General features: G+C 42.4%; 1 protein-coding gene across 15 annotated transcripts in view; it reads left to right on the forward strand.

Moving 5' to 3' along the window:
• Nucleotides 1-11733, forward strand: part of LOC113033089 (voltage-dependent N-type calcium channel subunit alpha-1B-like) — a 321621-nt gene extending 309888 nt beyond the window's left edge. For 13 of the 15 annotated variants that reach the window (XM_026186433.1, XM_026186426.1, XM_026186427.1 and 10 more), the window contains 3 exons: nt 1608-1824; nt 7393-7610; nt 10816-11733. In XM_026186433.1, coding sequence (XP_026042218.1) covers nt 1608-1824; nt 7393-7610; nt 10816-11364 — 984 coding nt within the window. In that variant the 3' untranslated portion in view covers nt 11365-11733. Of the gene's footprint in view, nt 1-1607; nt 1825-7392; nt 7611-10021 lie in introns of all 15 variants that reach the window. The other 2 variants (XM_026186430.1, XM_026186429.1) reach the window with 2 other exon arrangements.
• Nucleotides 11734-27792: the final 16059 nt, after the last annotated feature.

Raw genomic sequence — 27792 nt, forward strand, 5'->3', positions numbered from 1 at the left:
TAAAATTGAGAGGTGGGCAACGACGCCAGGGGTGAGGTGTACACCCTGATGGTAATTTGGATTCCGTGTAGCGTGTCCACCCCCAAGATCCTATATGCATGTGTAATGAGAGTGTGAGTAATGTGAATGTCTAAGTTGTGGGATAAAATTGAGGCAGAGGCAGCCAGAAGGGGACAGAGGGGGGGTTGCCTCCTCCCCACCTGATCATTCCTTATGTGTACTTAATCCGTGTGTTTCTGCTCAGTCAGTGTCAGATTGTCTGTTATCCTCACCTCATCTTTTCATAGTTTCCGTTATTGTGTCACTGTTTCATAGCCTGCTTAGTTACTCTGTGTTCATAGTTTTTTCATAGTTCTTCCACAGAGTGTCAGTCTTTTTAGTTTACACAGTGTTCTCAGTCTCCTTAGTTTCTCCTTAGTGTTCTCTAGTGTTTTTGTCATGCCATCAGCCACAATAAAGGCTCGCTTTATTTTTGGAAACCTAGTTCCATCTCTTCATTTAAAAAACAGTGTTAGCTAAAGCTAGCTACACATTGTGAGACAAACTGCACACAAAGAGTTTCTGTGTTTGCTGATATTTGTTGAGCTGATAGAAACGTTGCCTTTGAAATTACCTGAAGCAAAAAAACAAACAAAACACTGACACCTCTGACTTTGGCACATGTCATCTCTTTTAATGCAACATCCCCTGTTAATTAATAAATGAACAGGACTGCAATTCATTTGTTACTGTTTAGGTTCAAATTAGTTTGATGTTTGAAGACTTGCAGTGACAAAATGATAATACCCTTCAAATGTGTTAAAACAAAATTAATGAGCCTGGTTTTAAAATGTAAGGAGTAGAAAGTAAAGATATTTGTTTAAAAATGTAGGGAGTAAAAGCAAAAAAGTAGTCAAAAAAATAAATACTTAAGTAGAAATTTTAGATATCTGTACTTTACACATTAGTGTACTTTGTTATTTCTGACCTCTGAAAATCAGTTTGTTTGTTTTTTTAGCTATTGCTAAATACAGAGGGGTTTTTTTCTGGAACTAGAAGATGTCTCTTAAAAAGTCTTATTCACCCTTCACTATTAATTTTGACTTTTTTTTAAAATAAATTTTCTGTTACAGATCATTCCAGTTGGGTGTTCCATATATGTGAAAAGTCTACAGAAGGTTATAAAACCTGAAACTAATTCTATCTTAAAATAGGTTAATCAGCTGAATGAATTAGCTCCTACTGGTATGAGTGAAACACCTGGTCCTTTGCCTTTAATTTCCTCGTCGTGGGATCAATAAAGTCTTATCTTATCTTATCTTATCTCATCTTGATACTTACTTACTATTTACTAAGACAGACTTGTATGGGCAGATTGGCCCTGTGCTCCTAATACTGATGCATTCTTTAGCTAAATGTAAAATGTTTTCACTCCCTTTGTTGTGTCATGTGGGACAACAGTCAAATGATTACATTTGTGCTGTAATGTATTTTCTTCATCAGATTAAGCAGTGGGCAATTACTGTGTGGATTAAATAATTAGATGCAGTTGTTACATGAAGCTGTGGGGAAAAACAACTCTAAAATGTATTGCTGACTGGCTTTCTCTATCCGTCTTTCTCCTTCAGTCTGTCCCTGATGCCAGCCCTATGAAGCGCTCAGCCTCAACTGTGACCCCACAGCGGCCCCAAGAGGTCAATTTAAGAGACTACACCCTGGAAAAACCAAGCCAGGAGAGAACCCACCACCATCACCGTCGCTGCCACCACCGTAGAGACCGAGACAGAGAGAACAGACAGAGGTTTTTAGATGCACCTTTGGCAGGTCAACCTCCCGGTTCTGCTGGTAAAGTCAGTCAGAATTTATTCACAAGCACTATCAAAATCACAGTGTACAAAGACATTCAGTATCATCTAGTCCCACTTCAGTATCATCTAGTCCCACTTAGTATTGGACTGTCCCATCATGCTATCCTATAATTTTATGTGATTGTTTTTAGTTCAGTTGCAATTCATTTATATGGTGCCAACTCACAACAATAGTTTCCTTTAAGGGGCTTTATATTATAGGACGCGTGATCTGCAATATTAGCAAGAGCCCCAGCTACTCACTAAGAACAAGGACTTGGGTGACGATGGGGTTGAAGAAGTCCCTTTTAACCAGAAAAAACCTCTAGAGCAGTAAGAGAATAAAAAAGCGGTGAAACAAAGGATCTGGAGGAGCAGTGCACAGTGGATTGTGATCCCCAGCAATCTTAGTGTCCAAGATGAAGACTCTGCTTCCCATTCTACTTTGGAATGCTCTGTGAACTACAGGTATACCTGCAGTCTGAGAGCAAAAGGATTTGGGGAGATTTATTAGGATTTATTTACGATAAATGATAACGACTTAAAATAGAGAGCCAATAAAGTGAAGCTTAAAAGGAAGACATATAGCCTCCCTCACATCCTAGTTTTTCGGCATTACTAAAATGTGTTCCTTATTTTGATAGTATTGCACAGATGAAATAAGGCAGTCTTGTTTCTTTAACATGCAAGTTAAAGGAGACAGACATTTGGGTCAAAAATAAAACTTAGAAGCAGAAAATGACACGTATTCCAGATATCCAGACTTTCATAGTCTAATCTGCATGTCAGTGAAATCACAATGTTTTCTGTTAACATCACCTAAGTAAGCTCATTGGGTGAGCATCACTTTGGTGAAGGTCAATAGGTTCACTCAACCTACTGAGTTCCTGTTTCTTTAATCTTTGACACTTAACTACTCCCACAGTTTTTGTGCTATTTTCACCATTCAAATTTTAAACTGTTCTGCTATTTCTGCTAATGCCAGCTACAGGGCTCTAGAGTGTGACCAATTTGGTCGCTTATGCGACTTAATTTCTCAATGGTGTGACTAAAAAAAATCCTAGGTCGCACTGGTGCAACCAGCTGTTTAGTACAAAAAAAGGTCTCCGCAACTCTGGAAGTCTCTGCGTGGTCAACAGCAGACACACATTATGCCCATAACATGGTTTAAACCAATCAGAGATAGTCAGTGTGTACTTTTGAAAGTGCAGGCGGATAGAGAGAGGTGAGCAGCTTGAATAAAGTGATATCGATTCATTGAATCCTGAATCAACTTTTAAATATAAATGTATTTTACCAGAAAGGCCAGAATCTCAGTTTAAACCTCACAAAACTATTTCAACAACCACCAACAAGCTAACAGTAAATGAGAACAGCTAAACGGATTCCACTCAAAGACGTAAACACAGAATGCGGCCCCGACACATCAGTGAAATGTCAGCTTTATCACCTGACGACATGTACATGGACGCGTTGATGCTGAAAGCTGACAGCTTACTGATTCAAAAATGACCTCCAACAAGAAAGCCAAATTTCTGCTGTTTAATAGCGAAGAAATGTAAACTTTTTTAAAATGATGCCAAATTGCAAAACAAGTGTCCCCTCTCCCCACTCCCTTTCAGCGGCAGGCAGCAGCAAACAGATCATCAGAGGCCGAGATGATGATTAAGTTTAACATTGTCTACAATGTCTACTACTGCCAAAGACTGCCAAAGCACTTTAAGAACAAGGACTTTCAGTAACTTATCTTTCTTGTAGAATGGTGCTCCAAATAAAGAACTTTGTGTTGACAAGACTGTTAGTTAATAATTTAAACATCGATATTGCCTATATCGATATTGCCTGTATTATTTTATTTTTTTTAAAGTGCACATGTAAAACTACAGTGTTAAGCGATGTTGTTGAAAAATTTGTGTGCACCTAAACTTTTGTGAAACCTTTGATTCAGAATATGAATGACTATCTGCATCTAACAAAAAAGTTAGGCGCACCAGTGTAACCATGGAAAAAGTTAGTCTAGAGCCCTGCAGCTCTATCTTTTGGTGCTCATAACTTTTATGCATTTTTAAATATTAAGCTTTTTAACTTTTCAACTCGTCATATCTTCTAAACCGGGGACTCCAGAGACATGAGCCTTGTGCCAATATCTTCAGACACTCCTGACGGTCACGGTAAAATAATTTTTTTTCATACCGTTTACCGTTTTCCCATGAATTACGTTTGTTTCAGGATAGGAAATCTGTCTTTGCCTCACTGAGATGAGCAGGTGCCCTGAGAGTGGGCAGCACAGGTTTGAATCCTACTTGTGGTTGTTGCCGCATTTCTTTCCCGCTCTCGCTCCTTCTGCTTTTTTTTTTCTTTCTCGCTCCTCTTCAGTGTACCCTTTGAAATAAAGCAGATAGTTCCGCTTCTTCAGCTGTTTTTGGCACATGATTTCCACTACATGGCATTCACCCAGTATTTTTGCAGGAAATGCAACTTTTACTAGTTAACAAAGCAATTTGCAGTTCGGGAAAACGATAGATAAATGAATAAATAAACAATCAAAAAATCCTCCGATTTTCTTCGATGCCACCATCAGGTTAGCGTTTCCACTTTGCCATAAGTTTTTTGCTGCTTAGTGGCAGTTGGTTTGCACTGACTAAAGGCTCACCAAAGTAGTTCAGACTCTTGTCATCTGTCTTACAGTAGATTGCATTGCAACATAGTCACTGAAATATCTCTTCTTGACAGATATTTACCTGTTCAAATGTAAAAAGATACTCATTCATATTCTGAATCAAAGGTTTCAGATTCTGACACCTTTTGACAAGAAGGGCAGCTCTCTAGCACAGGGGTCCCCAATCCCAGTCCACGAGGGCCGGTGTCCCTGCAGGTTTTAGATGTGTGCTTGATCCATCACAGCTGATTTAAATGGCTAAATGACCTCCTCAACATGTCTTGAAGTTCTCCAGAGGCCTGGTAATGAACTAATCATGTGATTCAGATGTGTTGACCCAGGGTGAGATCTAAAACTTGTAGGGACAGCGGCCCTCATGGACTGGGATTGGGGACCCCTGCTCTAGCATCTTACCTGCTTCTTACATACTACTTCAAATATAACATGTACTGTCAGTTTAATATAGTTAAATACAAGGGGAAAACAATAAAACACATTATTGGAAAGAATATTAGGGACTTAACTTAAGTCACCTATAAAAACCTCTGATTTTAACGAAACATTTGACAAAAAATGCTTCTTGATTTTAATGTACAGTGGGGGGAAATAATTGCTAGCTCTCTGGCATGGAGGGGGACACACTGCTGAGGAGATCAGGAGGATTTTGATCTCAATAACCCCTCAATAAAAACCAACACACTATAAATAAAGCATAAAATCTAAACATATAAGTGTGAGGAGTTTCAAAAGAACAAGCACAGAAAATTAGTAAAGTCAAAAAAAAGGACAAAACAAGAGCAACATCCATCAAACGGTTAGTTACCACTTTGTCCGAGTTTTGTTGAAGTCCTGAATTCTGCGACTTTTCAGGAGCTCAGCTTCCCTTCTTTCCTAACCATGAGCCCTCCACTGAGCAGTAGTACTTCTCTGACTGTAGCAGATCACTCCTGTTATTGCTTCCAAGGTTGCTCTGTTAGAAGCTAAGGGTTAAAACAATTAAATTTGCACAATTAAATCCAGATACTTAGATTAAAGTGGATACTTATGTAAGTATCCACTTTTACTTGGTTGGCCAAGTAAATCATGTTAGCATCATAAAGCACTGTTTTAAACCATATTTATTTACAATTTGGAAAAAGAAATTTGGTGAATTAATTAGCAGTTATTCTGCTGTATTTGCTGTATAGCAGTAGAAATACTAAAAAAGGACACTGGAATCTTAAAGAACAGAAGAGTTCTAAAGCAACTTCTGAAACCTCTGTACTACTGTCCCATTAGTCCTGTTATATATTATCATATACCTTTTATCAATATTATCATATACCTTTTCTGAATAATTGAAAAAAACAAAAACAAAAAACGGTAGCCCCTTCTATTACTAGAACACGTTGCAAAGTTGCCTTCTGGTAGTTCAATCTCCTGACTACCTTCCCTCTCTTCGTTACCATCCGACTACACTTCTCTTCTATATATACTTCTACATGCAAAGGAGTCTGATTATAATGCAGATATTGCACGTACAGTTAAGAAATGCACATTTCTGAGGTTGTGTTGTGGAAACATCCAGGTTTCAAGCTTCACTGTGATCCTCATGCACTCAAAGATCCTTTTTCCGGTGCACTTGGTACCCAATCTCGGGTGGGGGTGATGATACCTGTCGTCCTGCCTCCCCCTTGCTGTTGCAATCTCTAGCCATGAGAGTAGGTCCTTCTTCTGAATGTTGGAACACCAGTTGTTTCGCCGTCAATGCTGGATGCTGGATATCAAAGATTCCATAAGCCCCTCATCCTGTTCAAACTGCTGGGGTTACTTATGTAGTAGCATTGCAACAGCACCCTGTTTTTTATTTCTTTATTTCTTGCCCACTTACAGTAACGAATTAAAAGTAATCCCGTTACTTTACTGATTACTTATTTTCAAAAGTAATTAATTACTTAGTTACTTAGTTACTTTTTAAAAACACGATTTACAACCTGAATAGGTTATAAAGCGATAGATTTTTCAGCCCAATTCTACTTTTTCTGCATAATCCATCATACAAAATGTAATCAAATGGAAAGGTCCCTTTTTTAAAACAGGTTTACCCTGGTGCAGTGTGCCGCAGCAGTCAGTGAAAGAATCCACGAGTTTCTCTGTGAATTTTCCATTACGTCGTAGCGCACTTGGTGTTTGCTTGGAAGTTTAGGGTTTTTTTTCGCTCTAAAAAGAAGTTTTCTTCCCACGCACAGCGGACACTAATGTTTTTGTCACTTTTTATGGAATCAAACTCAAAATAAGGTCAGTACTTCCACGCTTTAAATGCTGCACGCTCATACTCTCTCCCGCACTCGATATATGATCCACTGTTGATCTGCACACAGCTGTTGTCACGAACGTCGCACTCGCTTACATCACTGTCATGAGACATTCTCGCAAAAAAATCACAGTTTTAGTAACGCAGCGTTCCTACGGGAAAGTAACGGTAATCTAATTACCGTTTTTGCAATAGTAATCCCTTACTTTACTCGTTACTTGAAAAAGTAATGGATTACAGTTACAAGTAACGCGTTACTACCCATCTCTGCCCACTTATGCCTCCTTGTTCCAGTAGCCCACTACGCTATCCAGCAACTATCTGCCTCTTGGTAGAATGGTGCAGAAATGGTTGTCCTTCTGGAAGACTGTTTTCACTCAACAGAGCAACTCTGGAGCTCTGTCAGAGTCATCTCTCTGATTAAGGCCTTTCCATTCCAAACTAATTCTAACCTATTAAATGCTTAATCGTTAATTAGATTAGAAATGACCTATGCTGTTTCTGTCATGATTGTTAGAATCTTTACCCCTACTGAAAGACTGTATTAAACACTGGGGAGTAAGAAAATCTTAGGACTTGTCAGAAACACCCAGCAATATTTTCTTCCTTCACAGCTGCAGTGGGTGAGCCAGCATCGGAAACAACAGCCTCCAGAGAGCGAGCCCACGACCGTGGACGCTCCCATGAAAGGAAACACCATCATTCCTCTGCAGACAAACAGCGCTACTACTCCTGTGACCGCTATTGCAGCCGGGGACAGTGCCACTCGAAATCTTCCACCGCCAGCTGTGCTGGCTCTCCAAGTGAAGGGCTGGAAACCAGCAACAAGCAGGTGGGCAAGCATGTTCTTTTTGACTAAGGTCATCTTTGAGCTTTCATTTTTTAATGTCATTCTTGTTAGTTTAGCTTAAGGCGTCTTCTTTTTTTTGCAAATCCCCCCATTTTCCACCATTTCTCCTCCTACTCATCATTCAAATAGACTTGGGCTTTCCATAATGACGATTCAGGTATTTGTTGCTTTAGGGGGGCCAACACGTAGGATAATATATTTTTCTATTTTTATTCAAATCAGGCTCTTTTATCCCCATTTTTACTTTCTTTTGAAAGAATTTATAAATGCAACTATACGGTTTGGATTGTTTTATACCTATGATTTGGCCCCTGTCTTCAATGATAAGTATGGCTTGGGCAACTCACTTCTTTTAGCCATGGACATATGTCACACTCTAGAGTATTACACAGTCCAGCTTCTCGTAACATATACTCACAAGTACAGTCAATGTTACCACAGGAATATTTGACTGTAGGATCAACTTTCAGAAGACAGCCATACAGCATTTATACAACATGCCTTATCCAGCTTGGTGTTAATGTTAAATAATCTAATTTGATAACTCAGGAGGAAAAGTGTGCTATCATCCTGGGTCCATCTGCCTGTCTGTCCATCCATCTATTTTCTTCCACTTATCCGGGACTGGGTTGTGGGGACAGGAGTCTAAGCACAGATGCCCAGGTATTCCTCTCCCCAGGCACCTTCTCCAGCTTATTCTGGGGAACACCAAGATGTTTTTAGGCCAGCTAAGAGATGGAATCTCTCAAGCATATCCTGGTTCTGCCTCCAGTGGAACATGCCCGAAGAAACTCACAGAGAAGGTGCCCAGGAGGCATTCTTGACAGATGCCCAAACCACCTCAACTGGGTCATTTTGATGTGGAAGAGTAGCAGCTCTAGTCTGGGCCTCTCTCAGATGGCTGAACTCCTCACTCTATTTCTAAGGGAGAGGCCAGCTACCTTTCAGAGAAAGCTGTTTGTACCCGTGATCTCATTCTTTCGATCATAGTGCCATTCCTGGTCTTGTTGTCATTTGCCACATGAGTGTTGCAGTCTCCCAGTAGGATGACATTCACCAGATAGAGCACCATTGAGCACCCCACCTAGTGAATCCAAGAAGTCTGGATACTCTGAACAGTTGCATAAGTGCAAACGACAGTCTAGACCTGTTCCTGAGTCAATGGCACAAGGAAACAGCTCTGTAATCCACCGTTAAAACCCTATGTACCAGTAGCTAGCCAAGTGGAAATGATAATACCCACCTCAGCCTGCTGTCACTCATCAAGGGAAACTTCAGACTGGAATCGAGCCTAGTCCCTCTCCAGGAGACTGGTTCCAGAACCTGAGCAGTGCGTTGAGGTGACCCCAAATATATTTAAGTATTTCTCAACCTCTAGCACTAGTTCAGGCTCCTTCCCCACCAGAAAGGTGACATTTTGTGTTCCAATATCCAGCCTTGATAGCCAGGGATTGGACAAGCAGGGCCCCCAACCTTGACTGCTGTGTGACAGACATTGAACCCAACCCCTAGTGCGCCTCATGCAGGTAATGGACTTACAGGAAGAAACTAAAATAAGTAAACTGCAGAGTTTTTTTTTTAGCTAAAATATGTGAAGGTACATTTATAGATTGTTTCAAGTGAAGTAAAAATGTGATTAAAAGAGCCTGATATGAAAGACGTGCTGTCTAGTACGTCTGTATTGCTCCCTTAAAAGCAAGAGAGGCACAAGCTGATCTGATTGAGTAGGACATGAAATGGTGGAATTTAGAGCAATTTGAAAATAAATTAGTTGACTTAATCTGAAAAATAAAGGTTTACATTGAAAAAGTCTCTTACCACAACTTCCACTGGTAAGAAGGATGAATGAAAGAGTGCAGAACACAGTGAGAATCAATGAGGTAACAGATAAGTGAGATTAAGAAAAGCGAGAAAAAAAAAACAATGCAAACTGGAAACTTTAAAGAATAGCAAAGCATAACACTATTTATCCACATAGTGTTATCTGACAGTTTTTACATCATATACACTTAACCTGTGCATGTATTTTAGATAACTGGGAACCTTTTCCATTTCAACTGGGTGTTACAAGTCAATTAGTGCCGGTGAAAAATATTAACTTATCAATATCAGCATTTAATATAAATACAATATATAGTAAAAGTCTTGAGCCACCCTTCATTTCTTTATATTTTGCAAGAAAATTTTAAATAAGAGTAGTAATTTATTGAAACATACAAAGATGGAAATACAGTATATATGGCAAAATAGTGTTTGTACAGTTAAAACAAGCTTAGAACTCAGTATTTTGTACTAATGTCTAAATGTTCCCTACAAAACTTGATTCTTTTCATTTCTTAAGTATTCTTCAGGAATAGTTCTCCAGCTTTCTTGACCTGTTTTTTTTTTTTCAGTTATTTCCAAGATGATCAAACTTCACTTCAGTATTGTTGAAGTCCAGGCTCTGTGGAGGCATGGAGTCCTGCTTTGCTTTTACTGCATTGGCAGTATATCTGGGACCATTTTCATGCTAAAAGATGACGCTCTTGCCATTCAGAAGATTTTAAGATTTTGTTGCAAATTGCATCAAAATCTGGCTCTGCTTTTCTGCTCTCATAATTCCATCAGTTTTAACAATATCTCCAACACCATTAGCTAAAATGCAACCCCAAACCACCATACTTTACTGATGCCTGTAGACACTTACTCTTGCAGTGAATATGTGTTCCACTGTAAACTTTGCATTACTTAAGTCAAGTTGAATTGACTCGATATATTTGAATAAAAGCAGAATAAAAGACTGCTTTTTGTCACATTACCATATATATTACAGAGCATCAGCAAATGTGTGATATAGACAAGCAGAAATTAAATGCAGACTGTTGTGATTGCTCTGCATGTTTTTAGTGCTTTCTTCTCTGTCTGCTTTCAGTATAGCCTCTCATGACCTTTCGCTTTTCTTCCCACTTTGTCTTTTTCATCATGTCCCTCTGTGATTATCTATCCATTTGTGCGTCTTTATTTTTGTCTTCTCTGTCCCTCTTATGTTTGCTGTTATCTTACCATGTACATGTATTTTGGTGTCTTTCTTTTCTTTTCTTCCCTTGGGTGGCTCTGTACTTATACATATTCTTCCCATTTTCCTTTCTTCTCTGGCATATTTTCTTTTTCCTCATCATTTCAAATTGCTTGTCCAATTTTCATCTAGGGCAGTGGTTGGGTTAAAGGCAGCCCAGTGGCACTGAGCTCCAATACTAGCACGTCAAGCCGTGGACGTCGGCAGCTCCCCAAGATCCCCCACACCCCGCGACCCGGGGTGGCTTACAAGACTGCCAATTCCTCTCCTGTGCATTTTGTGTCCAGCCAGACCTCTCTGAGTCCCAGCCGGCTAAGCCGTGGCCTCTCAGAGCACAATGGCCTCCGTTACAGCGGCTCTCACCACTTCCCCTGCCCCGTCACTCGTATCAGCTCAGAGCCCTTCCTGGGCCAGGGCAAGGCTCTGGGTAGCCTCTATGGCAGCCTCCGGGACCAGCTGCAAGTCTTCCAGGATATGGCGGCGCTGTCTCCCAGCCCCTGTGCTGGACACTCCTCTTGGAACGCACTGCCTCACATGATGGGAGCCTTGTCTCCTGCTCAACAACAGAACATTGGTATGCCCAATGGGTACCACATCAGCTTTGGGGGTAGCACCAGCCCAGGCTCTGGCATCAGGCCAACTAGGTGTTACCAGGAGGCAGTAAAGGATGAATGGTGCTAGCATGGCTTTAAACAAACCTTTTTAATGCATTTTTGAGGAATTGTGATGAGTTTTATCATCTTCTTTGAAGGCTTTAGTTTACAGCATCACTGTATGTGTTTTAATGCTTTATTGTAATCCTAACTTGGAGATCTTAAGTTATGGAGAACATCTGAGGAGAATGCTTTAAGGGGGTAATATTTGAATGTGAATAGAAAAGTATCCTCTTTATCAAAGCGCTTGTAGCAGAAAGGCAGACTTTTTGTCAATATCAAATGTCTTACAGTGTCTGTTTTTGATTTGCTACTGACACCACCATACTGATCCTGAAGCAACTTTCCATACAATATATATATATTATATGGAAAGTATATATATATATATATATTAGGGGTGCAACGATACACAAAATTCACGGTTCGGTTCGATACTTTGGTGTCACGGTTCGATATTTTTTCGATACAAAAAAAAATGTTCATGCCTTTTTAATTTGTCATTTATTAAAATTATAAATATATATTTTAACACAAAAGTACAGTTTTTAAATTTAACCCTAACCCTTGTGCGTGTTGTTTTTTTAGCTCGTCATATTGCAGCCACAGAAATTCTTTTGTCCATGAAACCATAAAGCTGCACTTTCTTTTTGCCTTATAGTCTGATTTGTCATAACTTCTCCGTTTTGTGGTAAGCTTTTCTTGGGCTGTCACTTCTTCACCCTGACCTGTCTTATTTGGCTCAGCAGAACTAAAATATATATCTGTCTGTGAAGGTTCTCAATCATCCAGGTCATCGTAGTGAAATATATATCCTGCCGCACTCACATAAGCTCAGTGATTCTCTGCGCGATCAACCTCTCACATTCAATTCAATTTTTATTTATTTATATAGCGCCAAATCACAACAAAAGTCGCCTCAAGGCGCTTCATAGATACAGAGAAAAACCCAACAATCATATGACCCCCTATGAGCAAGCACTTTGGCGACAGTGGGAAGGAAAAACTCCCTTTTAACAGGAAGAAACCTCCGGCAGAACCAGGCTCAGGGAGGGGCTGGTTCTGCTGCGACCGGTTGGGGTGAGAGAAGGAAGACAGGATAAAGACATGCTGTGGAAGAGAGACAGAGGTTAATAACAGATATGATTCAATGCAGAGAGGTCTATTAATACATAGTGAGTGAGAAAGGTGACTGGAAAGGAAAAACTCAATGCATCATGGGAATCCCCCGGCAGCCTACATCTATTGCAGCATAACAAAGGGAGGATTCAGGGTCACCTGGTCCAGCCCTAACTATATGCTTTAGAAAAAAGGAAAGTTTTAAGCCTAATCTTAAAAGTAGAGATAGTGTCTGTCTCCCGAATCCAAACTGGAAGCTGGTTCCACAGAAGAGGGGCCTGAAAACTGAAGGCTCTCCCTCCCATTCTACTTTTAAATACTCTAGGAACAACAAGTAGGCCTGCAGAGCGAGAGCGGAGCGCTCTAATAGGGTGATATGGTACTACAAGGTCATTAAGATAAGATGACACATGTTTAAGCTGCGGGAGATTTCACTTGTCATGTTTGCATAGTAAGCTAACAATTAATAAGACGATGTCAGAGGAATTGGTGCACAAATTATCATCACTCACAGATCAGTGCTGTCGCTCTCTATACACAGTTCACGCGATTGCAAAGTGAAAGCAAAAAAACAAGCGCAAATTCAAACATGATTTCAATATGTCACATATTGACAGTGGCTCACCCAATGACATAATTACCCAGCTACATTTCTGAAAGAATGCAAAAGCATTGACATATATTTTTCCTTCCTACAATAGCCCGACAGGCAGGGGAGAGATAGCCCCGGGACGTCGGGCTAGCGATATTGCGAGCCCTGTATCTGATTGAGGAATCACTCATCTTTGGAAAAGAGAGTTTATTACAGAGAAATGTCTCTTTCCAAAATAAAAGCTATACTATCCGCTTCTTCTGGGCTATATTCTCAGCAGCATATTAAACATATCAGGTCTCCATAAGGAGAATCCTGTGCTAACAGCTGTCTAAATGACTCGGCTAAAGTTTGTAGCATGCATGCTTGTTGTTTTTGTCTTTGCACTAGGATGATGTCGGTGTAAATGTGCAGTCATATTCGTTGTGTTCCCACTAGTGCTTTCAGGTTAATCTCGTTGAAATAACCTTAACGCCACAACACGGCAAATCTCCGTTAACGAGCTACCCTATACAGAGGGGCTAGACGGCCAACACGTTAACGAGCTAACTGCGCTAACACACTAGCTCCCACCCATGTAATTGAGCATTGCATGGCACATCCCAACATACTGTTTTACTTTAGTCCATGACTCGCTTACCTTCAGGGTCATACGTCACATGAAAACCAAAATAATTCCAAACGCCAGATCTGAATGAGGGTGGGGAGGTCCACTTCTGTCTCGCTAGCTTGCCCTGCGCTCTTCCTTCTGACCATCCTGTCTGTGTTGAGTGCTCAGTGAATCTGCGTTCGACTACTCCGCCTAGGCTGCACTCTCGAGCCTAGGCGGAGTAGTCAAATGCAGATTCACTGAGCGCTCAACACAGACAGCATCGTCAGAAGGAAAGTTGATAAAATAAATTACAAATTTTGTATTGTTCTTTTTTTTTCTCCCCTTTGGTTTCTTTCTTCTCTCCCCCTCTTTCTTTCATTCTTTCCCCCTGTCCTATCCCACAGTCATGTCTGTCCCGTTTGCAACTGAAAATAAAATAAATTCATAATTATAATAAAGGTCAATCAAATGGACCAATATGATGATCCACTTAAAATAAATCCTCTTGGCATCTTTCTTGGCCTCAAGACAACAATTCTGATGGCTATAGATCCAAACGGGACACAAAAAAAAAAAGTTCTCAAGAGAGGACATCCTGGCCACTCCAATTTAGCTCCAAAGAGGCAGGGAATCACACAAAAATAAGTTAAACTGAAAGAGGTTCTCAGGAGGCTATGACCATTACTTGCTGTCAGTTGTTGCATTTCAGAGTCAGATGGTGGTGTCAACACTGTAAGTCACAGGATCAGGACAAAAATCAAGTCAGTAGTTTAATGAAATGGTATTTGAAAACCTCAGACATGACACTGTACAGATAGCTGTGCTGTCTTTAGCTTTGGACTTTACCATTCCATGATGATGCCTAATCCTTTTCAACATTCCCTCAGTGGAAAAGATGGAATTCATACCGCTGCAGAATTTAGGAATGAGATAGCGCGTGGTAGTGGAAATAGTTTTGTTTGTTTGTTTGATTGTTGTTGGGATTTTTTTTACCTCAAATTTTCCTTTCCTTTCCTTGATGTTTTTTCTCCATTGTGCACATTTTATACAATATGAGGAAAAACAAAGGAGTGTTTTATGTGAACTGCTGACAGTTTGCCATTGTTTCAGGTCTAATGTTTCTTACAGACTTCTTTGCGATGTTTTAAGACTAAGTGCCTCTCCTTTTAGATAGAAAAAGATGCAATGTCACTGTTTTCTGATGCAGCCACATGAAAATAGATGTTGGATTCATTATATATATCTAGCTCTGCAGGAAAATGTGTTGTATAGAAAGCCTTATCTGCAAGCAGAGTCAATATCTACACTTAAAAGACAGGAGTGAAAAATTAAGTTCTGTTTTTTTTTCTATGTGGTTGTTTTTGATACCATGTAGTCATGTGGGTGGGAACTTAAGGATCAGCATTGTGGAAACGCTATGCTGGGATTTAATTATGAAAACGATAAATATATCATTCAATTTAAATTAAAGTCAGAAACTTAATTTGCATGCTAAAATGTTAGAACTGGTTAACTACCTGATATAACCTCTTTGTATATTTTTGGTAACGATGTCACAGTGAGAGTCACAGTGCAAGTATCTTATTCAGGTGGTAGAGTGTGAGTTGGGTCAGCTGCAGTGGATGGGTGTAGTTGGTTGTGGCTGTTTACTACCCAAAGTAGCAAGGATTGCTACTTTTTTTTTTTTAATCCATTTTTTGTCCATTTAAATGGACACAAGCTATGTCTGTGACTGTATGTCTGTGTGTGTCTGAGTGTGCGCGTATCAGTTGTTGTTGAGATACTTGACATTTCTGGGTCATTTTTTTCACCTTTTCACATGTATCAAAAAAATTATATTGTAACATCATGCCCAGTAACTACTGTATAATGCAGTTTTACAGCAGTGATCCAATTTCTTTAGAATAATCATTAGAAAAAAGGGCAGTACGGTGGCATGGTGGTTAGCACTGTTGCCGCACAGCAAGAAGGTCCTGAGTTCAATTCCACCATCATGAATGAATGTGAGTGCGAATGGTTGTCTGTCCCTGTGTGTTGGCCCTGCGACAGACTGGCGACCTGTCCAGGGTGTACCCCGCCTCTCGCCCTATGACAGCTGGGATAGGCTCCAGCGCCCCCCGCGACCCTGAAAAGGATAAGCGAAAGTGAATGGATGGATGGATGGATTAGAAAAAAGGTCTTATACCAGCCCCTATCTTCACAGAGTAAAGAAAATAAAAGAGGCAGAGTGAATTACTTTTTCTTTGTTTCTTTTCACCGAATTTCATGTCTGTGCCTTGAGCACTTGAGCATCAACTGTTGGATTGAATATGGAGAAAGATATCAGTATATATCTTTTCTGGTCAGAAGGATAAACACCACTTTTAACCCTTAATAATGTATCCAATGTTTTTCATACTAAGCCCCACAAATGCTATATGGACATTGTGGTGAGTCAGAATTAACACTGGCTGGTAAACAGTGTGACTTTTCATATGATCACCAAAACAATTTAATTAATAATTAATTGTGAATAATTCTGACCCCACACAGTGTTCTGACAGTTGTTTATAATTTTTATTTATGCTACACACAGAAGCACTCAGCTTTGGCACCAGCGTCCCAGCTTTTCACCTGACCTCACACACACCTCTCTCCTTCTGGTGTCTGACATCACTATAAAGAAGGAAAGACCTCATTAGATGAATAACCTTCACCTGTGCCTCCAACCTCCCTGGTTGAGCTCACTGCACCACACCTTCCCTGCAGCCTCCGCCACAGCCTATTAATGTGGCGGAGGATCAGACCTCCGCCACATTAATACTCAACAGTGTATGATTACAGTGTATACCATTTTGGCCTGACAAACATTCTGCACGAGCTTGTTTGCTTTCTAGTTAAGTGCAAAAGTTGCACTAAAATGATCAGCATTTCCACAGTCAAACAATTAAATTGTTTGCTTTTCAAGGCAAATTACCTTTAGGTAATTTATAGGAAAAATCTAATTTTCAAAAGAAAATCCCACATGGATGGTTTAAGGAAACAATTATATCAAGGATATAGTGTCATTTGTAAAAGGGCATTGATGTTTGGAGCTCTGAAGTAAGTGTGTGTGTTTTGTTTTTGCCTTTGCTTTTTGTTTTTTAGGGGGGTGGTTGTCTACATTGTTAGATATAAAATGTATATATATTTGTCTTGTCACATTTCAACTTCACAAAGTATTTAAATTTTGCAAATACCCCTTTCTTCTGCATACAACAGACAAGGATAAACAATAAAACTTAGCTGACCTGCTCTGCATAGCCAAGAAAAATATACTGGCTTTCACTCAATATTTTAACATAGATGCAACAATAATTAAACCTCTTAAACTGCAAATATCAGGCAGTTTAACTTTTCATTTTTTCATTTTTCACGTTTCATTTTGAAACCATTAAAACATATGCCATTTTTGCAACTATGACTCCTCCTAAGACATCACTTAAGACCAGAGTTGGGCGCGTTACTGTAATCTGATTACTTTTTTCAAGTAACGAGTAAAGTAAGGGATTACTATTGCAAAAACGGTGATTAGATTACCGTTACTTTCCCGTAGTAATGCTGCGTTACTAAAACCGTGATTTTTTGCGAGAATGTCTCATGACAGTGACGTAAGCAAGTGCGCCGTTAGTGACAACAGCTGTGTGCAGATCGACAATGGATCACATATCGATTGTGGGAGAGAGTATGAGCGTGCAGCGTTTAAAGCGTGGAAGTACTGACCTTACTTTGAGTTTGATTCCATAAAAAGTGACAAAAACATTAGCGTCCATCGTGCGTGGGAAGAAAACTTCTTTTTACAGCGAAAAACTTCCAAGCAAGCACCGAGTGCGCTACGACGTAATGGGAAACTCACAGAGAAACTCGCGGATTCTTCCACTGACCGCGGCACACCTGCACCAGGGTAAACCTCCGCCTACCGCAGTCCTGCTTTACAGGTGAAAATAGAGCAACAGGACCGCTGAGTCTTTGACTTTATTTATTTTCTGCTGTGTTTTACTTGCATCTATTTGAAAGAGTGAGTGTAAACACAAAAAATACTTAATTTTATGTGCTGGAATGTGTAGAAAATAGGTTTAAATGTTAAACTAATTTATTCAAGTCAGAGAATGTTGCGTATAATTAAATCTTTGCTTGATGCATAAAGTTAAGATTAAAATTGATAAAACAAGTTAAAAAAAAGAGACTTTTCCATTTGATTACATTTTGTATGATGGATTATGTAGAAAAAGTAGAATTGGGCTGAAAGATCTATCGCTTTATCACCTCTTCAGGTTGTAAATTGTGTTTTTAAAAAGTAACTAAGTAACTAAGTAATTAATTACTTTTGAAAATAAGTAATCAGTAAAGTAACGGGATTACTTTTTTGGGGAAGTAATCAGTAATTAGATACGGATTACTTTTTTCAAGTAACTTGACCAACACTGCTCAATATTTTTGTCTAGCCCAAAAGTCAAATTTGCACAGCATACAACATAGTCAAGTACCCTTTTGCAGCAAATGTGAAGTTATTGCTTAATGATAAGCAATAACTTATCATTAAGTTATTGCTTAATGATAAGTTATCGCTTTCTCGTTTCTCACCGCCATGCTTTCTCGTTTGTCTCGTTTTGCACTGTCCGGCATCTGTCTTTTGTCAGTGACGTAAAAGATGGATTTAATGTGACATGCCCATTCAAACAGCAGTCGCTTTCTAAAACATCAGATATGTATCGGATTCAGTACCACATATGAAAGTGGACTAGGTCGGATTTGAAAATATCGGATTTGTGCTGTTTAAACTGTCATACCATGATCGGATATGGGTCGCATAGGGTCAAAAAAGTCGCATTTGATGCTCTTTCACCTGCAGTGTGAACGTAGCCTTTGTTGCAGCATCCCCAGTACCTCTACTTCCTATGGCCTTGCTTTTAATCACAATCTTAAAAAGGCTAGTGTTGCTATATTGATGCATATGCAAAAGTCTGGTGACTTCCAAATCATTCATAATCTTTGAAAGTATGCTGCTTACACATATAAATCTTGTATTTCATTTCAGGGTTGTACCCAGAGCTTGCAGATTGTTGACTAGTTGGCTTGTACAAAACACAGTGAGAGGATTGTAACCAGGCAACAGATCCACCTGACCACTGAATAATACTATCATAACCCAAAAATGCCAGATTCAAAAGAACACTTATTTTGAAATATTCAAGTAGAATCTGTATCAAACTAACAATACTTCCACATTGATAGTAACATATTAGTCTGCAATTAACCTCCTAAGACCCAAACTCTTTCATGGCATGCATTTTTAATTTAACTTTGCTATTTGGGGTGATTGGGACCTGATGCAAAACAAAGAATTATCTTTTTGCCTGACTTTTTTCTCTCTCGCAGAGCTGGATATCCACATATGAGGACATTTGTTTTAAATTTTGACAGAACAGTGGCAGTATAATATCCTTGTAAGAGTTCAGGCCCTTGTGGAGCAAAATTTAGTTTTGTGGTCTAGACAACCCAAAATGTAATGTCCACATATGTGGACACCAGGCCCTACGAGGTTAAACATAGTTTATTTCCAAACCCCATGCGTGAGATATTTTGTCCTCTGCATTTAACCAATTCATTTAATAGGAAGAAAGCTCCAGCAGACCCGGGCTCAGGGACAGGTTCAGTAACATCCCCAGCCAGTCACCACAGATGGTACACTGCACTGCACTTTGCTCTGAATTTCATATGCAGGCTGACTTACACACAAGCAATCTCTGTTTTATGCAACTTGGTGGATTGTCTCTGATGAAATGCCTATTGATGTGCTTTTACATGAAGGACAAGATGTTAAACTCTGAAGCACCTGACTGACTAGTAGAGGAAGAGAGACTTTGTCCCTTCAGCTGTTAGGAGGGAACAGCCAGGGGGTTTGTTTAACCACAGCAACACACACTACAGGGGCCTGACACAAGCTAAAGACAGTTGAGTAGGGCTATGCAACAAGAAAAACTGGTTTCTCCATCCATCCTGTAGCATTACACGCTGGTCTCTTCAGATTTAGGCTTCAGCATGATTGTGACCAAATATTTTATAAAAAATGCTATGAAAAAAAGTGAAACACAAACAAAAAAGATTTAAAATGCATAAAGGCACAAAGACTAAACAAGAATATTTAAAATTGTAGCAACTTTGTATGAATATTTGCATGCATAACATTTACCTTTACACTTTAACTGTGTCAAATGTAGATCCCATAGTTCCAAGAGGGATGAGGTGTGTCCTGTTAGGTCACCATAACAGGTTTTCGTAAATAAACACTGTCAAAGTCATTCTTTTAGTGTAAGACATATGCTTTTGCAGATACAATCATTATTTTAACAGTTTCAACATATAATGCCAAAAAGAAAAAAACATCTCAAAATACCTGTATTGTGTCTGTATTACATTAAAGAAAAATATACCTTTGACCAAGTCTGGACCAGTCAGCCTCCACACATTAGAAGCAGTCCAACAGCTTTATTCCTGAATAACACTGACGGTGTAAATGTGGGTTTTCTTCTTGAAAAAAATACAGACGTATGCATGTTCTAACAGTGTATGTGCATGTAATATACTTACTTACTTTTAGATATCATGTGTCCTTTTGTTGTTACTTTTTAATATTTGATATAAACTGTGGGGTTTGTTGAAAAGACAAATTTCTATTGGAAAAAACAGTATTGAACATTACTGGTAGTTCCACTCCTTGCAGAAGACGAGGAACATTCCTTTCTTTGGGTCTTGGGATTCAGTGAAATGTTTGTTTGCGTGAATTTATGTTTGTTGACCAGACTTTGAATTCTGTTGTTGTTTCTACATTATACATTTTGTATGAAACAAAGCTCCTTGAAATAAAAAAGATGAAATCTAAACCATGTGTTGTTATATTTGATCTGCTGGATAAACAATATAGATGCCATCAGCTGTCTTGTTCATGCCATTCAAAGATGTGCTCAAAAAGAGAAAACTTCCTTTTAACGCAGTGTAAGATATTCAATTATCCCAGTCCCCAAGAAACCCTTAATCACTGTTTATAAAGACTACAGATCAGTCTGTAGTGCTATCAGATCAGCACTACAGACAGTGCGTTTCTCACTGTTACATGCGCCGATATCATGCACATGATTGTATATTTAGGTGAGGCCATCGACATTATAACAGGACCTGTGCTACTGGCTGAGGCCAACTACAATTGACCAGGGCTTGTCATACCTTCTGAGGCCATCTACATTTCACCAGAGCCTGCTTTGCCTGCTGATACCATCCACATTACACCAGGGCCTGTGCAACTGGCTGAGGCCAGCTACATTTCACCAGGGCGAATGTTGCTGGCTGAGGCCATCTACATTTCACCAGGGCCTGTGTTGCTAGCTGTGGCCATCCACAATACACAAGGGAGTGTGTTGCTGGCTGTTGCTATCCACAATGAACAAGGGCCTCTGCTACTTGCTGATACCATCCACATTACACCACGGCCGGTGCTCCCTGTGAGGCCAACTGCATTTCACCAGGGCCTGTGCTACTCGTTGATACCATCCACATTTCACCAGGGCTTGTGTTGCTGGCTGATGCGATCCACAATACACAAGGGCCTGTTCTACTGGCTGAGGACATTCATATTACACCAGGGCCTTTGGTGCTTGCCAATACCATCCACATTACACCAGGGCCACTGTTGTTGGCTGAGGCCATACACATTACACCAGGGCCTGTGATGCTGGCTTATACTATCCACATTACATCACGGCCAGTGCTTCCTGTGAGGCCATCATCACCACACCAGGGCCTGTGGTGCTGGCTGAGGCCATCCACATTGCACGAGGGCCTGTGATGCTGGCATATACCATCCACATTACACCAGAGCCTGTGATGCTGGCTTATACAATCCGCATTACACCAGGGCCATTGCTTCCTGGGAGTCCATCTTCACCACACCAGGGCTTCTGCTGCTCGTTGATGCCATCCACATTACACCAGGTTGTGTGGTGCTGACCAATACCATCCATATTTCACCAGGGCCAGTGCTATAAGATGAGGCTCTCCACATTACAACAGGGCCTGTGCTACTGGCTGAGGCCAACTACATTTCACCAGGGTGTATGTTGCCAGCTGAGGCCATCTACATTTCACAAGGGCCTGTGTTCATGGCTTAGGCCAACAACATTTCACCAGGGCTTGTGTTGCTGGCTGATCCCATCCACAATACACAAAGGCCTGTGCTACTGGCTGATGTCTTCCACATTACACCAGGGCCGGTGGTGCTGTCCGAAACCATCCACATTTCACCAAGGCTTCTGTTGCTGGCTGATGACATCCACAATACACAAGGGCCAGTGTTGTTGGCTGACGGAATCCACATTACACCACTGCCAGTGCTCCCTGTGAGGCCATCATCACCACACCAGGGCCTGTGGTGCTGGCTGAGGCCATTCACATTACACCAGGGCCTGTGACACTGGCTGATGCCATCCACATTACACCAGGGCCTGTGATGCTTGCCGATACCATCCACATTTCACCAGGGCCAGTGTTGTTGGCTGAGGTGATCCACATTACACCACTGCCAGTGCTTCCTGTGAGGCCATCATCACCACACCAGGGCCTGTGCCACTGGCTGAGACCAACTACCTTTAATCAGGGTGTATGTTGCCAGGTGAGGTCATCTACATTTCACCAGGGACTGTGTTCATGGCTGAGGCCGCCAACATTTCACCAGGGCGTGTGTTTCTGTCAGGATCCCGTCCACAATACACAAAGGCCTGTGCTACTGGCTGATGCACCAAGGCCGGTGGTGCTGTCTGAAACCATCCACATTTCACCAGGGCCTGTGATACTGGCTGATGCAATCCACATTACACCAGGGCCAGTGGTGTTGGCTGGGGACATGCACATTACGCCAGGGCATTTCGTGCTGGCCAATACCATCCACATTTCACCAGGAAAAGTGTTGTTGGGTTAGGCCATCCACATTACACCAGGGACAGTGCTCCCTGTGAGGCCATATTGACTACACCAGGGCCTGTGCTGCTGGGTGATACATCCTCATTTCACCAGGGCCTGCGTTGCTGGCTGAGGCTATCCACATTTCACCAGAACTACGTTGCTGGCCCATGCCATCCACTTTACATCAGGGCCTGTGCTACTTGTTGATGGCATCCACATTACACCCGGGCCTGTGGTGCTTTCTGAAACCATCCACATTTCACCAGGAATTGTGTTGCTGGCTCATGACATCCACAAAACACAAGGGCCTGTGATACTGGCTGAGGACATTCACATTACACCAGGTGTTGTGTTTACATACACTGCTAAGATGGTGAAGGGTTGCTTACAAGGGGGACTGAATATGAACATATACTCAGTTACCAGTAGGGGGCTCTGTGACTAAGAATGATGGAAGGAGAGAAGAAGTGAAGTGTATGGTGAGATGTAAAATGGCGAACTACTGCTGAATATATACGTTCCATTACAAACCAAGCCGTCTCCGTTCTTCTGTCGAAACACCACAAATTGGCGACGAGGATGAGTGCATCAGTTCCGAGTCCACCATCTTTTCTTCCACATGTGGGCGAGCCGCCGATTCCATTTACTACATGGCGGAAAATATTCGACAATTACATGCTAGTAATCAATGCCACGGGAGACGCATGGCCGGATGCTAGGAAACGCGCTGTTTTGCTACACTGCTTGGGCCCGGAGGGACAGTGGTTATTCTACACGTTACCGGAGCAAGGTGATACATATGCTGACGCCATGAGCGCACTGGAGAAGCACTTTGTGCCGAAAGTGAATGTCGTGGCGTGCCGTCATACATTCAGACAGCGTATTCAACGAGCGGATGAGACTGTTTCTCAGTATGTGGTGGCTCTGAAAGCATTAGCTTCATCTTGTAACTTTGGACAAATGGAAAGTGAAATGATAAGAGATCAGTTGATCTCCAATGCTCATGTCAGCGTTGTGAAAGACAAACTGTTACTGGAGGATGAACTCACACTGGATAAGGCTCTAACTATTGCGAGCCAGGTAGAAGCAGCAGTCAAAAACGCTACTCTACTCTCCACACCCGGCTCGTGTCCGACCGCGCCTGTTCAGACGGTCGACGCGGCAAATTCCCACTCTCACCAGAGGAGAGGACCTCGCCCCGCTAAAGGCTGCACTCCAGACCAACGCAAACGGGGAGGTTCAAAGCAGCAGCAGCGGAAGTGCTTCAGGTGTGGTTCTCACAAGCACTTAGCTAATGATAAAAACTGCCCGGCTGCTTCTTCAAAATGCAATAACTGCGGGAAAAAGGGACATTTTGCCAAGGTATGTAAGTCGTCAGTCAGTGAAGTGAGAGAAGTAGTGGTTCCAGAATTGGCAGTACTGTGCGTGCAAGATGCTAAAATGATGGCAGCTATTCAAGATAAGCTTACCTGCACTGTCGACATTGAAACTGTACAAGGTGGCTCTAAGACAGTAGAGCTGATAGTAGACACTGGAGCTTCTGTGTCTATTCTGCCAGAAACTATCTACAGACAATATTTTGCAGACTGTTCACTGGTGCGACCTAAAGTCAAACTAGTTACTTATGCTAAAGATGAGTTGGCTGTGATGGGTTGTCTGCCTGCATCAGTTGCACTGCATGCACAGAATGAAAAAGTTCCTGCTTCCTTCTACATTGTCAAAGCTGGTTCCCCGCTATTAGGCCTCGACCTCATTAGAGCACTGAACGTCTGCATCGTCGGAGGCAAAGTGGACCGCATTCAGGATGAAACTGCAGATGATCCGGATTCGTCTAACCAGAAGTCTGCTGTGTACAATGTTGATCCTATTCCACCAGCTCAACTTGGATGTGTTAAAGGGTTCATCCATAAAGTACAGGTAAACAACAATGTGCGGCCTGTACGCCAAAAGCTGAGACGCCTGCCATTAAGTGTACGTACAGAGGTGTCAGCAGAACTCTCTCGCTTACTCAAAGCTGGCATAATTGAAAGGATCGATGCAGCTGAGTGGGTGAGTCCTTTGGTCGTGGCCAGAAAGCGAAAAAAGGAGTTGAGACTGTGTGTTGACCTTCGTGAACCCAATAAGAGCATTATTGCTGACTGCCATCCTCTTCCTCATATGGAGGATCTGTTTTCTGACTTGGCAGCTGCCACTCACTACAGCCAGATTGACCTCAGCTCAGCATACCACCAATTACCTTTGCATCCGGAGAGCCGCAAGCTGACTTCTTCTGTCGAAACACCACACCAGGGCCTGTGCTGCTGGCCAATACCATCCACATTTCACCAGTGCAAGTGTTGTTGCCTAAGGCCATTCACATTACACCAGGGTTTGTGGTGCTGACCAATACCATCCATATTTCACCAGGGACAGTGTTGTTAGATGAGGCCATCCACATTACAACAGGGCCTGTGCTACTGGCTGAGGACATTTACATTTCACCAGGGCCTCTGGTCATGGCTGAGGCCAACTACATTTCACCAGCGCCTTCGGTCATGGCTGATGCCATCCACATTACAACAGGGCCAGTGGTGTTGGCTGAGGACATTCACATTACACCAGGGACAGTGCTTCCTTTGAGGCCATCTTCACCACACCAGGGCCTGTGCTTTTGGCTGAGGCCATGCACATTACATCACGGCCTGTGACGCCGACTTCTACCATCCACATTACACCAGGGTCAGTGCTTCCTGTGAGGCCATCTTCACCCCACCAGGGCCTCTGCTGCTCATTAATGCCATCCACATTACACCTGGCCTGTGCTACTGGCTGAGGACATCTACATTTCCCCAGGGCCTGTGTTGGTGGCTGATCCCATCCACAATATACAAAGGCCTGCGTTGCTGGCTGATACCATCCTGATTTCACCAGGGCCTGAGTTGCTGGCTCATGCCATCCACATTTCACCAGGGCTTGTATTGCTGGCTGATGACATCCACAATACGCAAGGGCCAGTGCTACTGGCTTAGGACATTCACATTACACCAGGGCCAGTGGTGCTGCCCAATATCAACCACATTTCACCAGGGCCACTGTTGATCTCTGAGGCCATCCACATTACATCTCGGTCTTTGATGCCGGCTTCTACCATTCACATTACACCAGGGACAGTGCTTCCTGTGAGGCCATCTTCACCCCACCAGGGCCTTTGATGCTCGTTGATGCCATCCACATTACACCTGGGCCTGGGGTGCTGACAGATATCATGCACATTTCACCAGGGTCAGTGGTGTTGGCTAAGGCCATTCACATTACACCAAGGTGTGTGGTGCTGACAAATACCATCCATATTTCACCAGGGACAGTGTTGTTAAATGACGCCATCCACATTACACCAGGGCCTGTGCTACTGGCTGAGGACATTTACATTTCACCAGGGCCTGTGGTGCTGGCCAATACCATCCACATTTCACCAGGGCCAGTGGTGTTGGCTGGGGACATGCACATTACAACAGGGACTGTGCTTCCTGTTAGGCCATCATCACTGTTGTGCTGGCTGAGGCCATCCACATTACACCAGGGCCTGTGCTACTCGTTGATACCAACCACATTTCACCAGGGCTTGTGTTGCTGGATGATGCGATCCACAATACACAAGGGCCTGTGCTTCTGGCTGAGGACATTCACATTTCACCAGGGCCAATGGTGCTGGCTGAGGACATTCACATTACACCAGGGCCTGTGGTCATGTCTGAGGCCAACTACATTTCATCAGGGCCTGTGGTCATGGCTGAGGACATTCACATTACACCAGGGCCTGTGGTGCTGGCCAATACCATCCACATTACACCAGGGCCAATGGTGCTGGCCCTGGTGTAATGTAACATTCACATTACACCAGGGCCTGTGGTGCTGGCCAATACCATCCACATTTCACCAGGGCCAGTGTTGTTGGATGAGGCCAATCACAATACACCAGTGCCACTGTTGTTGGCTGAGGCCATACACTTTACATCAGGGACAGTGCTTCTTGTGAGGCCATCTTCACCACACCAGGGCCTGTACTTTTGGCTGAGGCCATCCACATTACACCAGGGCATTTCGTGCTGGCCAATACCATCCACATTTCACCAGGCCCTTTGGTGCTGTCCGAAACCATCCACATTTCACCAGGGCTTGTTTTGCTGGCTGATGACATCCACAACACAGAAGGGCCTGTGATACTGGCTGATAACATACACATTATACCAGGGCCAGTGGTGTTGGCTGAGGCCATCCAAATTACACAACGGCCTGTGGTGCTGGCCAATACCATCCACATTTCACCAGGGCCAGTGTTGCTGGATGAGGCCATCCGCATTGCACCAGGCACAGTGCTTCCTGTCTGGCCATCATCACCAAACCAGGGCCTGTGGTGCTGGCCAATACCATCCCCAATACAACAGGGCCTGTGCTACTTGCTGAGGCCATCCATATTATACCACGGCATGTGCTCCGTGTGAGGCTATCGTCACCACACCAGGGCCTGTATTGCTGGCTTAGGCCATCCACATTGCACCTGGGCTATTCCTCCCTCTGAGGCCAACTTCACGACAGCAGGGCCTGTGCTGCTGTTTGAGGTCATCTACATTTCACCAGAGCCTGTGTTGCTGGCTGATGTGATCCACATTACACAAGGGCCTGTGCTACTCGTTGAGGCCATCCACATTAAACCAGGGCCTGTGGTGCAGGCCGAAACCATCCACATTTCACCAGGGCTTGTGTTGCTGGCTTATGCGATCCACAATACACAAGAGCCTGCGCTCCTGGCTGATGCCATCCCCATTACACCAGGGCCAGTGGTGTTGGATGAGGACATTCACATTACGCCAGGGCCTGTGGTGTTGGCCAATACCATCCACATTTAAAGACGGCCAATTTTGTTGGCTTAGGAAATACACATTACACCAGGGACGGTGCTTCCTGTGAGGCCATCTTCACCACACCAGGGCCTATGGTCATGGTTGAGGACAACTACATCTCATCAGGGCCTGTGGTCATGGCTGAGGACATTCACATTACACCAGGGACTGTGGTGCTGGCCAATACCATCCACATTTCACCTGGGCCAGTGTTGTTGGATGAGGCCATTCACAATACAACAGGGCCACTGTTGTTGGCTGAGGCCATACACTTTACATCAGGGACAGTGCTTCTTGTGA

The sequence above is a fragment of the Astatotilapia calliptera genome, chromosome 12 (genome assembly GCF_900246225.1).
Source record: "Astatotilapia calliptera chromosome 12, fAstCal1.2, whole genome shotgun sequence".
Classification (NCBI taxonomy): Eukaryota; Metazoa; Chordata; class Actinopteri; order Cichliformes; family Cichlidae; genus Astatotilapia; species Astatotilapia calliptera.